At 36.3% G+C, this 16,975-nt stretch overlaps 1 protein-coding gene across 3 annotated transcripts in view; it reads left to right on the plus strand.

The window, feature by feature from the left end:
* GNAS (GNAS complex locus) overlaps positions 1–16,975 on the plus strand; it is a 161,628-nt gene that overhangs the window by 109,739 nt on the left and 34,914 nt on the right. For all 3 annotated transcript variants that reach the window (XM_075020176.1, XM_075020187.1, XM_075020195.1), the window contains exon 5: positions 10,517–10,614. In XM_075020176.1, coding sequence (XP_074876277.1) covers positions 10,517–10,614 — 98 coding nt within the window. The remainder of the gene's footprint in view (positions 1–10,516; positions 10,615–16,975) is intronic.

Below are 16,975 nucleotides of genomic sequence, written 5' to 3' on the forward strand. Positions count from 1 at the left end.
TGATTAGAAACTGTGTGTGCATATATAGTAAATAAACTTTAATATGGGAAGTGCTCTCTTTTTACACCTAAGTGTAAAACTATTTAAGTAAAAAAATGTTTGTGCTGTATATGTTTTGGCTGCTAAAGTTTTCCAGAAATCAAAGCACTGACTAGTAACCTAGGCTTTTTCAAAGTAAAAAAAACATTTGTAGCATCTTGTAGAAAAATTAATCACTGTAGTCCATTTAGTTTGCTATACCATTCAGTAGTTTGACATTAGACATTAAAAATAGGTCAGTTTCATTTTAAAACTGGAAAAAAAAAAAATATCATTGAAAGGTAGAAACTCATTGCTTCCACAAAGCAGAATGCTGTGGTGACTGGAAACAATTATTTAATTCACCAGCTACAGAAAAAAAGCTTTTTTAAAAATATATTTTGATAAGCCTTTAATTTTGCTATACTTCATGCATCCAGCTAGAATTACTTATTAAATAAAGTTAATAATGCTGTTTTTCTTAATTTAAATGGAACTTTGGTCTCCATCTAAAACAATGATCATGGACAGAAAGAAAGTGTAGCAAATAAGAAAGTGGCACTGCCTGGCTGGTGATGAAATAAAGTAAGTAAAAATAATTTTCAAACGTATTAACTTAGAAAATTGTTTCCATCCATTTATACAATATTCATCTGTTTAGCAAAAGTAACACACACACAGACTGTATGTATCAGGAATTCAACATTTTTAATGGATACCAACTAATGAGCGTTAAGCTTTGAGAAATAACAATTTAAATATTATGCATAGTAGGTTTGATTTTGGTAATTTAAGTCAGTGGTTCATATTTTCACTTTAATATAAAATTTGGTTTATCTTGCTATCTATTAATGAAGGTTGTGTATTTTTGTTCATTTGTCTTTGTCATTGTTTTCCTCAAATACAGGTTAAGTCCCCTAGTTTTCACTTTGTTTTAGAGTTTCTTTTCATCCCATGTTTTAATTTGTAGGAAGAAGCTGGAGAATCTGTTTTTCTGAAGAAAGTAGAAAGCTATCAACTATCAGCATCTCTGTAGGAGGAATTTCATTAATTGTTAAGCCTGTATTCAGTAAAATTACATACATATTTAGGCCGGTCTTTCAGAAGAACAGTAATATTACAGTACCTTGACTTTACATATAGCCTAAATTATGAGTACATATGTATTTAAGAAAAGAAAAAAAAAAAAAAAGCCAGTCTCCCTTCTGAGTTTTGGGAACAGAAATGAGATGAAATGTAAGAGTTAAGCAGCTTTACTAATTAGCATTGCTTTTCTATATAGTGATTAGTCTCCTGATTTGTTGCTGTAGTCCTTCTTGCTACAGCTGATTCGATTTTTAAATGTGGCAGCATCTGCAGGAACAACTCTTGTTCTACCTTCTGGTAATCCAGATTTTATTGCCAGTAACCACAATTTCTAACTGCAGTGAAAATGGGGATGCTATTACTTCTTATGCTTCAGTTTGTTACATGCAATAAAATAAAACATATTCTGGGCATGAAAGGAAGATATTTTTGGCTAGAAAATTAAAGGAATATGCCCTTTGAATTCTGCAGTGCTTTCACCGAGGTGTTCACATATTTTTGTTGAAATCCATAAGGTTATTTCCTTAAATTGGAGTAGCTACAATCCAGGACTTCAGACAATGGACATTACCTGCACATCTTTTCTGTAGTGCAGTCGTTTTTATAGTACAACCCCCCCCCCCCCATATTTTGTTTTATTATTTATTGGCATTTGAAGTAAAGGCTAATGCTTTATTCTGCACTTGTATTTTTATCCAGTAAATTCGCACCATGCCATATTTATAGGGTCATAAGTTCACATTTAGAAATCGTTTGAAGAAATTGTGACTTAATTTCTCTTGATACATCTTCTTTCTTTTCCTCAGAGCAGTCTTAAAGAACAAGAACAGATTAATTCAATTTATGTTGAAATAGAAGAGCTGTCATCTGAATTAAACAGGAAATAGGCATAAATTTAATATAGAAATTCTTAAGCATTTTCTGGTTTTACTCACATTAAGAGACTATCACCACATATTGGTGTACGCATAGATGAAATAAATTTTACCTGTGAGCCTGCCTAGTATTGCAATGGCTTGAGAAGAGTTTCTGTGAGAGGCTATGTGAAGACTTAAGTAATATGTCAATGTGCGATTTGCCCCGTGGACATGCTTTTTGGGCATATAACAAAAAGTGCTTTTGGGCGTAAAAATTCTGCAACGTACAAAGACGTGGAAATGTGATGGTAAACATGCTTCTAAAAAAATCATGACTTTGGTATTTTAATTTAATTTACATCATATCAGGTGAGTAAAGGATGAACTTGGATAAGCATGGAAGTAGCTAAAAAGAAAAAAAGTGAAAAATACTGTGATCTATTTTACATTTTGATTCTGTGGAATACTCTTTGCTCTTTTTACACATGTCCCTCAGTGGTACATTTAAAGTTGTTTTTCATTATTCCAGTACCAAATATGATATATGGTAGTATGGCTAAGTTGTGCAAAGTTACCTTTTTACATGCAGCCATCTGTGACTTCCCAACTGGGAGACTTTTACATGGAACAGAGCAACAGGGAGTGTGCTATTAATTCACGAAGTTACGGCAGAATTAAAAAAACCAAACCATGTCAGGTCCTAAATCTTGAGAGAGATCCACAAGCACAGACCTTTTCCCTTGTCAAACTCGAGTGGAAGCTGGTGAGAGCTTGTGTGCGAATGAAGGTGTGTGGATGAACAGGTATTTACTTGTGTGTTTGCTGCTTGCATGACTCCAAGCTTTGATCCTGCCACAGACGTGAATGCCCAGAGCAGACTGGAGCTGTTAAGGGTATCGTGTTTCCTAAATGCAAGCATCTCTTCTGGTAGAGTCCTGCTGTTCAGAGAAGCAGCAGGTTGTCAGGGTTTTCGGCTTGCCTTTGGAGGGTACATGACATTTCTTCAGGGTTCCAGTAAAATTTAAGATTTCTTAAGGTCCCACGAAACTGGGTAACTTTTTATTCATTTAAAAAAAAAAATCCCAGCAGATAAACAGAACTTTTAATTAATCTATTATAAGTGTATGTGAGCTTGATTTCTCCATATAGACTGTATTATAAGTCTATGAATACTTTTATGAATATAGATTCTGCTGCTTCAGAAAGATTGTAAGATTATTAGTGATCTGTCCTTGGGATTTGTCTGAATTTAGAATGAGGAGTAACTATTTTATCTCTTACCCTTTTCTGTTGGTGGAAGTTTCTGGCAAAAATAGGCTTTTTGTTTCCAATCTGAAAGGGGGCAGCAAAGTTGCTGTATGGTCCAGGGTTCAACCCATTATTTGAAATGGCACTTGTTCTTAGCACTGCGTAAGGTAATAAGGTCATTTTATTTGACTATTTGTTTTAAATTTATTATATATTCATGACACAAAAAGCAACTAAATGACGTAGTATGAAAGACATTTTCCAAACCCCAATTTAAGGCTCCAAGGAAATTTCTCAGAGTTTTATTAAATCTTCTTTCTTAGCCAGAGGTCTACAAAAATAGCTAATGGCTGAAATGCCTCTATTGCTGCTGTCTACTGCCCCAAGAGAGAGTTGGAATGGTATAGAACACTTCTTTGTGAGCCTTTTATGCTATCAGTAAGTTTAATCCATTAATGAATTGCCTTTACGTGTGTGAGTATACTCTGAAGAAGCAGAGGAACATTGATTACTCGGTTTAAAATTGCAAAGGAATCTTGACAAAATGGTGAGTAGGGTCCACATCTGCCAGCTTCCATCTTAGTGCTCTGAACCAAAAGTGAGTTATTCCTCCCTAATGAGTGTAATGTGCTTTAAATAGGAGTTGTGTGAAAGGATTAAATCTAAGCGGTGTTCTAGTATCAACAGATTAAGCTTCTGTGGCAATTAAACTTCTTGTGAAAGTAGAAATAAAAGAGAAATAGTGTGATATTATGCTAGTGAGGCCATTTAACCAAAGGCACTTTGTAGATTATGGGTATGGAATTGTGTGTTGGCACATTTCTCAAATACTGTGCTGTTTTGAAACTCTTAACAAAGGGGAAAAATGAAAGTTCAAACTTCACAGGAGTTACTTAAATAAAATTCCTTTCCCACTGTCCATTCTTTGCAGCCACATCCAGTTTAATTTGTGCTACTAGAAATGTGAAGATACTGTAAGCAGAAAACAAAAAATTTTCAGCATCATTCTTCATTTTTAAGCATGAAAAGCTATTGATAATGAGACTGAATCCTTGCTGAAAATATTTCTGACTCAGTTATGGGAAGTGCTGAGTACTCTGGCCACTCCCAAAGAGTTTTGTATTCAGCTCTGGACACATGCCAGTAACTGGAGAATATCTTCAACTATTTGTAGGTATGTGTTTCCTTTGTGATATCATCGGCATATTTTCCCTAAAATAGCAAGCAATAATTAACACTTGTTCACACCATTAGGAATGCAGATGTTTCCCTATTCAAGTAAGTGGCTTATTAAACTGTCTGATTTGACAAATTTAACACATTCTAGTGTACCTGCCCAAACACAGGGGGAATGAGAAGATGCCATCAGTTTCCTTCTCTGAGTGGCCTTACAGTCAATAGTAATAATTTGATTTCAGATATGAGCAATGAAGAATAAATCAATTTGTCGTGCATTTACTTATCCTGGAAGGAGAAAATCAACTTGTGCAGTTTGTCTTGGAATGCACTGTGCTGCCCTGCCGTCCTGTGACCTTGTCTCATTCTAATGCGGTTCGTTAGTGGAATGCAGCAGAACTGCCTGACTGTCGTGCAAGTAAAGTTCATGTGCCCCCACCTTGCAGACTAGGTTTGTAAAGGGGTTTGAAACCAATGGTCAATGTTTTTAAAAGCTGAACATGTTGGGAAGCAAATGTCCTCCAAGATATGATTTTACAGTTAGAAGCTGGTTTGGTTTGACCTTTAATCATTAGGCTTGTAAGTGGACGACCTATTTAAAACTCTTATTATGAAATGTGTAACTCCATGGGACAGTGAACTTTGCCCAGGAATTGAATCCCAGTTTTAACCACAACATTGTGTAATGGTTGTACACACCTTTTAGTAGGTAAGGTTTTTTTTCAATGGCATTGACTTTTGCTGGAATTAGTAAATAAGCTGTTATAATGATAGATCCACCCTATATTATATTTTACAAAGAAAAGGTAATGTTGCATGTCCACGCTAAGGTTCCTGTGAACATCGTGTCACAGTGGCAAGAACTGTGCCAATGTTTTTCCCTGCCAACATCCTAATGCCTGTAAAAAATTGCTTCATAAACATTTTTTTAAAAGTCTCTCGAGTATTTATATATCTGGAGGGAACAAAACCTTGTAGACAGTATGTCCAGTTTTTCTCTTTCATTTTCTGCTAGTATTTTATCCTTTTAGAATGCCTCTCAAAAGCTGATCTTGGTTCCTTTATTTTTTCCCAGGCCTGGAGTTTGTCTCTTGAGGATTATTTTTTTTAACAACCAAAATGCTCAACCTCCAAGTTCTTTAACACTTTCCCTGGTTTGACTTTTAATAAAACCACTGTTTACCTGCTGCCATTTATTCAATTTACTGAAATTTTCTAATACAAGTAGTTTTTTAACTTGATTAGAATCTGCATTGCCCCTTTTCTAATCCAGAATTGTGTCAGTAAGATCTTTCTGGAACAAAGTACTGTTTTCCAAGCATCCCTTTTACATTATGATTTCCACTGATGGGTTTTTTTTCTCTAAAGGTCTGCGTAGGTTCCTATAAGTGAATACAAGTGATGCATAAGTGTTGCTTATTGACTCATTGTACTGGGAAACTTTCAGCAGGTAGAGAAAGTGTTGTCTAATAAATAAAACATTAATCCTGAAATTTCTTTCACATAAATATGACTTTTTAAGTATCGCAGTGTTACGGTATGATGAGAGATGAGGCTTCCTCACCATCAGCAAGTCATGGTTCTTGATACTTCAGTTGTAAGACAGAGAAGGTTTACCCAGACAGTGGATTTTCTCAGTTTTTTTATAGTTTCACAGAAGTGTATCCTGTTAGTTAGGGATTGTGCCTGGCATTCAAACTATGCCCCTGCCCAGCCTGAAAAAATTCGAAGTCAAGCCCTGTATGTTCTGTTCAGATTTGTGTTATGTTGGCATTGTTTTCCCTAAGTGTTCTACACAAGGTTTTCTCCCTGTTTAGGGTTATGTTAGCACTTTGGAAAGTGTAAAGTCTGGTCTGGTGGTAAATAAATGCTACAATCTTGACATAATTCTTAGGAAGAACTCACTTCTTACCTTCCTTGGTGATGCCATGCTGTCATCACTTATGTTGACTTTTGTTGCTTTATACAGCTTCAGCTATAGTTTAAACAGGATCTTGGGTGTGTATTGTGTAACGGCAGCATTTTTTTTTTTTATGGAAAATGACATAACTTGAATATTTTTTTGAGTTTAAGTATGCATAGGGCAAGAATGGATAATATAACTGTACTTTGCAAACACTATGGATCATTTGGAACCTAACACTTAAATCCTGTTTATTGTGGAATGTCTTCTCAAACCAAATTGTTATTTAGTAGTATTTGTTTATTTTAGCTGTTTTGTTAGGAGTTCCATTTTATAGTGCAAGAGAAACCTGTGTTGATGCTGCTGTAGAGTCTGTTATATTACAATGTGCCAGCAAATGAATCAGTGTTATGGAAGCAAGAACCAGACGTGTAAGGACTAGTTTTCTGGCTACTTCTTTTCAGGAAATTTGCCTGCTACTTTTGGATAATTTGTTTCCTAACTCATTGTTTTTAGAGATCTCATACAAATTAGACCTATTTAACTAAAAAAAAAAAAAAAAAAAAAAAAGAAAAAAAAAAGAAAAAACAACCAAAACCCCCCCAAAAAACCCCAACCAAACAAAAAAAACCCTGTTGCTAACTTGATTTTTCTAGCAACCTCTGAAGCCCCTGTTTTACCTAAATACATAACAAATCTTGCGGTTTTACTCGCCTTCCGTGAGAGTAGCCCCAGGCCTACGTTCCATGACTCAAATGGGATGCTGAGGATTTTTTGTGTTATTCTTTCTTAAATATTATTTCAGAATTGTGGTTAGTGTAGGTGTATTTGGAAGGAGGGAGAATCTGTTTTTTTGCAACTAGCTACTATGTCTTATTTCCAAAATCCGTCACTAGTGGAAGTAGGCTTCCAATAAAGCAAGAGTGGAACTCTGTAAGCTTGGTTCCAACTTTTCTTTGCCGAACACCTTCCTAGTTTCAGTTGGGTCAGCATTAGTCCCAAAATGTGTGCAGATATATTTAATGTGGCCTAAAGACAAAAGGTTGTTTATTAATAAAAGGCCTTTGTATTTGGCTATCACAAGTCATGTAGTTCAGTTTTAAAAAACAAAATGAAAACAACAAAAAAAAGACCAAAAGAAGCACAAAAAAACCACCCCAAAAAACCGCACTGTATCTTAGTATAATAATCTGTTACTCATGATTTGTTGTAGATCCTGATTTTGAAATGCCAATAAAAAGTTCAAAGAACGTGGACTTTCCATCACACATGGACAGTTAATAACCATATTGAAAAAATTGCATAAGTATTGCTGGCTATAGTTCAGATTAGCAGGACAGACATAAAGGCAGTATTAAGTATTTTATTGTGAATTAGGCCTAACAAGGCACAAACATTGATTATTATGCCATTATTGCAATCCACATATTTTCTTAGAAGTTAAGAACTGCCCTTAAAACACAGGGAGGACTCTCTTAAACTAAATCCTAGGCTTTTTACTATCAGTGTGTTTATGCAAGGGTCAGGAACTGGATTTACTTTTCATCCCATTTTAAGAGTCTAATTGCAGAAACTACTCCAAATGTTTCTTCACAAGGTATGATGGAGTTCATAAGTTGTTTGAAACAATTGCTTTATATCAATTCTCTACCAGAATGTTATAGTAGTAGTGAGAAACAGTAGCGAGGAAGGACTTTTGTGTCTCATTTTTGTGGCAGAGTTTTACTATGCTGTGACTTTTTTTCTTTAAGGCACTGCTCCTTTTCACTTTAAATGTACATTTGTAGGTGACAAAGAATCTTTGTTTTATTGCATTTTCTGTAAATTTATCTTTGCCTAGTTATTTGTTTACTTACTGTAATGCAGGATGAAGCAAGTATTTTGGGGTATGTTTGGAGATAATTGGCTTGGCAGATGCTGACCCCAGTTTGAAGTAGATGTCTATTTTAGAACCATATCTCTGCCAAATCTTCAATTAACTATCTGGAGTCTGGTGTAAGTTATCTTGATTAGATGGGAAATTTAAATGGTGTTTGAATCAGCTGCTGTTTCAGCAAAGAAATCTCGTACAATTGACGATTCAATTTTTCAATTTTCCAGCTTTGTAGTAATGAGTTGAATGAATCATAAGATGTTCTGTATTAGACTACTGTTACTTTTAAAAAGAAACATATAAAGTCACCCCAAAAATGGGTTTGGTTCAAATACAGTGAGATTCCAGTTACTTCCCCCTCTCTCCTTTACTTTCTCTTCCTACTCCTTTTTGCTTTGGAAAGATATTTTCCTCACTATGCTGTCATAGAGTTGAAGATTGAAGGTAATTGACGGTTCCCCAACTGCCAAAAAATTGTAAAACTTCAAAATGAAAGCATCCAATGAACATAATTCCAGCACTGGGAGAAAGAAAACTGAGGACTAGAATTAAGATTTTGATTCATCTTTTACTTCCTTTAACAGCAATTGGTTGTACAATCTACAAATACTAAAAATCAAGTAAAATCTTCTTACCTGTTTACAAAAGAAATTTAACTGGTCTTTTTGTTCATGAACAGTTCATAAAAGCAGGAAACAAACTGAAAAGATACATCTAACACTATATTTAAACTTTATAATATCTTTAAAAGAAATTAGAATAAAATTTTACCCTAGAGAGTTTTTTAGCTGTGTAGTGTGCATTTACTATCATTTGTGTGCATGTGTAGCTAGTGAATATTCAATAGCAATAAGAGCAAGATCAGATTTACATTTGATGGACTGTTTCCATCATTGGTATTCACAATTCTATGATCACACAATCACATATGCATCTTATACCTGCCAAAAAGAGGACGGTTTGAAAATCTGCATCACTAAGTTTACTTTAAGATGCCATTATGCATCTTTAAGATGCCATTTAAAGCATCTACTGTTCTGGTACAGTTCAGGTGTTAGTTAACGTTCTGGTAAGAAAGTGAATTTTTAAAAAGATATTTTCAAGTGAAACCTTGGAAGTCACATTTGGATGTGACCCCTTTCTTTGTACTACACTGACAGTAGAAGAATGCGAGAGACTGATATCCCAATAGAGGGAGCGATTCCAAAACTAAGTTAATGGAGGAACCTTGAAGCGATAAAATGGCTATTTAAAATAATATATTTTTCTTTAAAATATTTCTACTGTAAAGAAAAGGGGTGAGGGGAGAAATAGAATATATACAGCAGCTATTTTAAAGGTCATGTGCTGTCCTGGATGCAAAAAAGCTGATATGGAGTAAGTCACCTGAGCCACTTAAAATCAGAATAAAAGTATTTAGTCCAAAACACTTTAAAAGTTCTGAGAGATAGCCAAGAAAAGTCCGTGGTCATTGATAAAAGTAACGCCCACAGTGGTGTGTGTATGTAAGTCACTAGGTTGCTGCTGTTCTTTCTAAGTCTATTCAAAGTTCTTAGACTGATAGCCAGAAATACAATTACATATTGTACACAGCCCCGCTGGAGCCAAAGTGCATCTTTTATATGCAAAAAAGAATGGGCTTCTGTGTGTGTTTTATACTTGCGTTGTAGGTTCAACAAAACTGAAGCATTGCATTTTTGGCTGTCTGCTTTTGTATCTTGGCTTATAATTTTTTAGGTTGACACAATCAAAACACAATCTAGCTTTGTATCACTGTATTTCTTCTGTAGTTCAATATCCTTTTACACTGTAAAACAATAAATTCTGCAAATACTTTAAGTGATACAGAGTTAAGTAAGAATCAGATATCTATATGGTCCTCAAAGAGCCTCACTAAATTGGAAAGTCAAGTAAAACCTAATCATCATTTGCTATCTTTATGTAAGAATTACTGAGAAGTAGTGTTTCACTGAAGGAAAAAAAAAATAAATCTTGACAGCCAAATAAATATAACATGCAGTTGAGTTGTGAGTTAAAGAACAAATGTTACCGAAGAGTACTGATTATTAACAATGCCAACAGAATTGTCATTAATGACAAGTTAACCCTTCTTTCAGTATATAGTTGGGCTCAATCAAAATGATTGAGAAGCAGTTTTTTAAGTGTTACAAAACGTTAAAGTCAAAACAACTAAGAAAGCCAAGTGAACTTGTAGTCAGGATCTAAAAAAAATTTAAAGTTTTTTGTTAAATAAGTTACCATTTACTGTTCATTACAGTGGTAACGATATGTTACCATTTGCTGATTCTCTTTATATGTAAATTCATTTTGCTAATACTATTTTTACTCTTTCAGGAGTTTTATGAACATACAAAAACACTTTGGCAAGACGAAGGTGTGAAAGCCTGCTATGAGAGATCTAATGAATATCAGCTGATTGATTGTGCACAGTAGTAAGTATAGTTTCTATTCTGCTGTATATTGACTATGATATACAAAATTTTTTATTGAATGTTAATGACAGTGATTTGGATGGTCCTGATGCTTACTTTTCCTCACCTTGGAAAAGGGGAGTGTATGCTATGTAGTGAATTCTTGGTAATCAGCTATTCAGAGAGGTAGGAAAAACTGGCATTCAATTATACAATGATATCTATATTGAAAATCTTGCAGATGCTTTCAAATGGTCTTAATACAGGCAGACACCTTAATGCGATGGACAATTGTATTGTCTCAAAGACCAAATTTCCTGCTTCTTCTGCTTAGAACAGTTCCTTTCCAAATGACAGCTTCAGATACTGCAGCAAGTTTTAGTAAGTTGGAAAGTACGTTGGTGTGAAACATGCCCATGTTTGTAGCTTTTGTTTTTAGTGCAGTTTATTTATCTGAAAACAAAGAGATGGCAGCAACAATCATGGGCAGCAGCCTGTGATCAGTCACCAAGGCTTCTGCTTGTGTGCCTTCATGCACATATTTGAGAGTGATTCATTCTCTTCTGCTATTTATACCACTGTGATAATTAGTATCGTCATGAGAGACTACTGCATGTTTGCAGTTACTTATCACATATAGCAATATAGTATGGTTCAGAATTTTTTTATGGCAAGATGTTTGTGATAACCGTGACCATTCCTGGTATTTTTGTTGTGTATACTCAAGAATTGCAGGACTTAAATTTGGAATATTAATGGTTAAAACTGTTCTTTGTTAGTTTATGTTCTTTCTACTTCTTTTGGAGAAGCTGAAATAAGGTTTAATGGACAATTTTTCAGTGCCTCCCCATAAGAAGTTAACATCAAATGCAGGTTTCTCATTTCACATGATGATGGAAATACAGTTTGTCTACTACTGCATCTCTTAAAGAATATTTGATGAAATCAAATTTGTAAGGTTCTTTTGTTTGTTTGTTTGTTTAGGTAGACTTAAAGGTAAATCAACAATTAGCTCTTGTTGAAAAGAGACCAGGGAGATAATTTTACTATGACTTGCACAGCTCCAGGTCTTTAGGAGCCTCTTTGAAGTTTTGCCATTGTTTCTAGTGCGAATTTGTTTGATGTGTAGCGATGTCTTTTGCATTAGGTGACTAATGTTTGATCATTTGGCATGGATCTTTCTGCAAGTTCAGTTGCTACAAAATAAAAAATACTACAAGATTTTCATTTTCTGTCAACTATCCAGTAAATCTTGTCTCAGTGTAAAGCTGATAGAAATGGGGGAAAACTAGTTTTGTTTCTGATAGTGTTTGGTTATCTGTTTGTTTCTGGTTAGTGTTTGTTAATAGTCAGCTTCTATGACAGGAAGAAGCAAATATTGTTAAGCACTAAGGGGGTTTTCTGTTGCCCTTTTTTGGAAGAAGAACAAATTTTGTTCTGTCCTGAATGCACAGAAGAAAGCTAAAATTCTTATAATCCCTGATTGCTGGACATCAACTTTTTCATGGGTCAGCAAAGGGGATGGCCTTCATGATGGTTTTACCATCCTGCTCCATCTAGTGGAACACTTAATTCTACATCATAGGCTGTTGAGCCAAAAATAAACTTTGTACATTGCTGACAAATTACAGATTTATTTTTTTTTCTAAGATACCATTGCTGTCTCCTTCTAAAAATATTTCATAATTCTAATATTTATTCAGTTTGATAGTAAAGTATATGATATCATTTTCTTGCAGAAGGAGCATTCTGATTGTTAGTTTTGGTAGTTCTTGTCCTTTCTGGCATTTTTGATCGTGCAGTGGCATTGTTTTTAATAACAGAATATGCAAAGTAAGAGTTTTTTAATGGCAAAATGTTTCCTTGGAGGTTAATGTCACTTTGAAATTCTGAACTTGTTTTTATCATACGAAATTTTCAAGGGACCTGACAAAAATTACTTCCTGTAAAGTCTGACAGGATTGATACCTTGAAATTAACCTGCTGAGCACACCAAAAAAAAATGTAGCAAAGGCAAAATATAAAATGTAGCTGAGATGTCAAGTGAAGACTATTTTAATTTGAATGTGCAAGCTACTGTCATTAGGGCTAATAAAAGTTAGAAAGTTGAGCAAACTGTGTTGGAGTTGTCAGTTCTTTCAGAGAAGAGTCTTGGGTTTTAAACACTTTCCCGATTTGAAGGCCCTGTTTAAACCGAGAAAGGCATGTTTAAAATGGAAGGCAGAAAACTGACTTTTCTCTTTCGAGATCAATCCAGCTTCCAAAAATCCCTTCTTGCTCTTGAAAGTTGAGTAAATTCTTAAAATTAATGGATTCTTTGGTTGATGATTAACTTCAAAATTCTCAACAACGTTTCTTGTTCACAAAAATTAACTTGTTATAGTTGTTTGTAAAATTTTTATTTTTTTTTTTTAAACTTGTTTTTTGAAGTGTGAATTGCTTAGTGTAAAGTTTGTCTTGGTATGGGCTCATTTAATGTTCTGCATTTTTTAAAAAAGAAGGGTTTTTTCACTCTTGGAAGTGACATGATTATATATAGGAAGCTTTGCAAGGCGACTGCCGAATGTTTAAACATCAATTTTGTCTGTGTTTTAGCAGGGAACAGCGAGGAGTGCATATCTTACAGGGCTTTGTTTGGCTTTCAGAAATGTTAATATCAAAATGAAATTCGTTTCTGTTTCTGCCAAACCTGGATGTGAAATGTATGCAGAGCTTCTTCAGGGATCTTGAAGAGTTTAGTATCGCCTGTCCTCAGGGAGCGGGCACATTGCAGGGCTTGCGGTCTGCTTGTGTGGCAGCTGTTCCAGGCAGCAGGCTGCGGCAGCTCCCGGCATCCTGCCTGCTGTCTTCTGGGAACTGGCACAAGTCCTCTCCATCTTCTGTTAATGGTGTGGTGGTGGCAGTGAGGTACTAGGAAGGCCATGAGGACTTACCTAGTTCCCTTCTGTTCGACATTGCTGCTTTTACAATTCCGCTTTTCGTGGATTAAAACTGGTTCTCCGTGTAGGCAGCTTAGCTGTAATCCAACAAAGGTCTTCTCAGAGTTAAGGACTGCATGGCGTAGCTGCAGGATGCTGGAGCATCTTGAAAGAAAGATGTTGGAGAGATGGAGGTTTAAACTCTTGCAGAGTTTGTGCCGAGGAAAGACGGGGACTAGCTGATGAGTCAGGAGCTCTCCTAGATGAACAAAGGGCAAGGAGAAAGCCACTTTTTACTTCTTGTCCTTTCCCAGGAAAGTGGGAGCAAATATAATTCTCAACCTAATGTGTTGTATCTGCCTAACTCAAATGTAGGTGTTTTGAGTCTGGAAACTGTATTTTTCGGCTGCTGCTGAGCAGTAACTTTAAACACTACAATACTTCCTGCTGTCTCACGACAATTTTTCAGTGCCTCCCCATAAGAAGTTAACGTCAATATGCGCTATTATCGTTGCTCCACCAAGTTTCTGGTTGCATTGGCTCAGAAAAGATGACTTTACCAAAAGCTACAGGTACCATCCTGGCTTTCCATTTAAATGCGGTTGTGATCTTTGGAGGTGTGAAGCTGGGAGGCCTGGCCAGTAACCTCACCTGCTGGAGAGCCCTTCTGGTATCCCACCCTTTATCCTCCAGTTCACGGGCTAAATGAAAATGTCACTTCAGAAGAACCCTGTTCGTTTTGAAAGGGTAGCTGCCTCTGCTCATCATGAGCTTTACTGTACTTCCTGCCTAGGCATATTTTATAGTCTTGAGAGGCAGAGAAGGGAAAGGAGACTGTTTCCCTTTTCTTAACTGGACTTACTAAGTAATTAGTTTCAATTCTGCTTTTAGAACACCATGGTCTGCGAGGTTGTCACCAGTTTCTCTCTGAGAGGAATGTATTTTAGCTGTGAGGAGGGAGCATTATCAATGAGGAGACCAAATTTCATTGCTTTTGCATCTCGGGGGGATGTATACAGAAGAGAACGAATGTTTGTACTGAAGCTGCCATATGATACCACTCTTGGCTAATAATAAACAGAGGAATGCAGAAGTGTCTAGAATACAGAAAACCCCAAATGGTGATAAATAAATGATTTGCCATCCTTCATATTTCTTCCCTGAAGGCACAGGATTGCATTTTATTTAGAATATATTACTTAACATTAAGACTATAGGAGCTATTTCCACTGAAATGTGCCAAGACCTGTTCGTCCAATATATGCCTTCTGTCAAATATAAACAAACACGTTCTCTTTGAAGTGCTGTTGTTGCTAATACTTCTACACAGCAGAGTAATCAGAGTAAGTAGGATCTCTCCCATATGCATGTGCTGTTTGTGGCACGAGGGCATGAAGGATGCCAGCACCATCCTGTAAGGTCTGACCCAAAGTCTGTGGATGTCCTGAAGAAAATTGCTTTGATGTCAGTAGCCTTTGGATTAGCTATGTAGCAAATCAAAAGCAAAGCCCGGGTACATGAGCGTCCTAGTGCTTTTTCTAGATGTGCTAATATTAGGCTGTGCCCACAGATCCTTGAATTTTTGCTATAGTTAGCCTTGGCCACCAATTTGATTTTGTGCTTCGTTTTACGCTATGCTTTCTCTGCGTATCTCCTAGCCAGCGCTTCCTGGTTTTGGCTGGGGTGGAAAAGGAAATAATGTGAGAGACAGTCTTTGCAACCCATTTCACACCCTCTGATATCAGGAAGGGCTGGAAGTAGCATGAGGGAGCCCATTCTCACGCTATTTCCTGCTGCCGGCCGTGCCGGCTTTTCTCCTGCCGCCTGCCATTTCGGGGAAGGAGAAAGCATGGGGAGGTGGCTGGTCTAGGTGCAGAGTCACGTTTCTTGAACTTCAGCACCAGCAGAGCCACTCCGATAGCTTGAAACTGTGCCAGGCTGCTCCAGAAGAGTTTTATGAGAAGTATTTTCTAAGATGTTTGTTTTTAAAATACTTATCAAAGGAAAGGGGGGAGGGTGTGTGCAGCTACTAGCCGACTGCTGTGCAGGGCTGCTAAAGGATCAGCAGATGTGGACGCGCTGTTTTTTTAATTTCTAATTTGTTATGGGCTGTAAAATCTTTATATTTTTACTAAGATTTATGGTGTGTTTTATTTCTGGATTTGCTGACTTGTAGAGAGCAATTAAGAGCCCCGATCTGAGCACTTAATGATTTTCTTCCACGTTGATTTCACTTCATGACAAAGTTCCCTTCATGGAACATGTAGTAAAGTACGTTTGCTGAAAGTCTCACCTTTTTAAATAGTGGCTGATTTATCAGTGGTACTACTGTTAGTCTAGTTTCTTACTCATATTATTTATTACTTTTTTTCTTTTTACTTTCTTTAAGTCAGTGTGGTTTTGGCAGAGTAGTTGCTCTGTCTTCTCCAGCTCTGCAAGCTATGTCTGCGTATTCACATTCAACAGGACAGGAATTTCCCTGGCCTATATTCCTGGCATACATGAGCGTCTTACGGACATTAACAATTATATTGTTAAACATTCCCGAGAGGAAGAATAATATTCATGTCCCCTTTCACTGATCTAAAACTGATGAGCTTGCCTACTGCTGTGTGAATTCTTTGGCAAGCCAAGGAATAGACCCAGATCATCTAACTTCTAATCCTTAGTGTTGATTATAAAACCCACCTCACTTTATTCCAGAGCAGTTACACATAACTGAATTAGGGTTTCTCCCTACTCTTCTTCAGCCTGAGGGAACAGAAGATCATGTTTTAAACAAGGTTAAATTTCAATTAAAAAAAAAAATGCAGCCCAGGTTATATTTTCTCTGCAATACAATGGGGTATTGGGTGCAGAAATAGGTTGCTGTAGATGGGAAGCACAGTAACTCCAGTCTTTGCATGACTTTAGTGAAGTCACTACCGACAAAATGAGTCCAAATATATAAGCAGATGAATTGCACCTAACTACTCCATGTGTCTGCCCTTTCTTGCTGACTGTCAATGGCAGGGATGTGCCTGCTGGCAAGTACTGTGAAAACCAGATTACCTAAATTTAGCCAATAAATGGATTATGAATCCAACACATGTTCCCACTGTTGTCACAGCTGATCATAAATTCATAATTTCAAGCTACACTCAACCCCAGATAAACTTCTCTGTCTTCAAAATAAATTACATCCCAGTATGAAGCTAGGTAAAACAAAGGGTGTCCTGGAATAGCTTGCTTCTTGAGTCTTACGAATTAGGAGCACCAATATGTGAAAATACTAAAAGTGATGAGCCATAGTGGCAGAAAGACCTTTACAAGTCCAAAATGTGAATAATTTAAGAAGTCATACCACAGGCTTTTGAGGTCTGTGCGATGCCTACTGCATCCTTCTGAATTATTGTGAAAGCGTTTAACTGTTTGCTCCAGGAATCTGATTTCTGCCTCCACTTTCACTCGCTCTGCCACTTGTA

The sequence above is a fragment of the Buteo buteo genome, chromosome 2, assembly GCF_964188355.1.
Source record: "Buteo buteo chromosome 2, bButBut1.hap1.1, whole genome shotgun sequence".
Taxonomy (NCBI): Eukaryota; Metazoa; Chordata; class Aves; order Accipitriformes; family Accipitridae; genus Buteo; species Buteo buteo.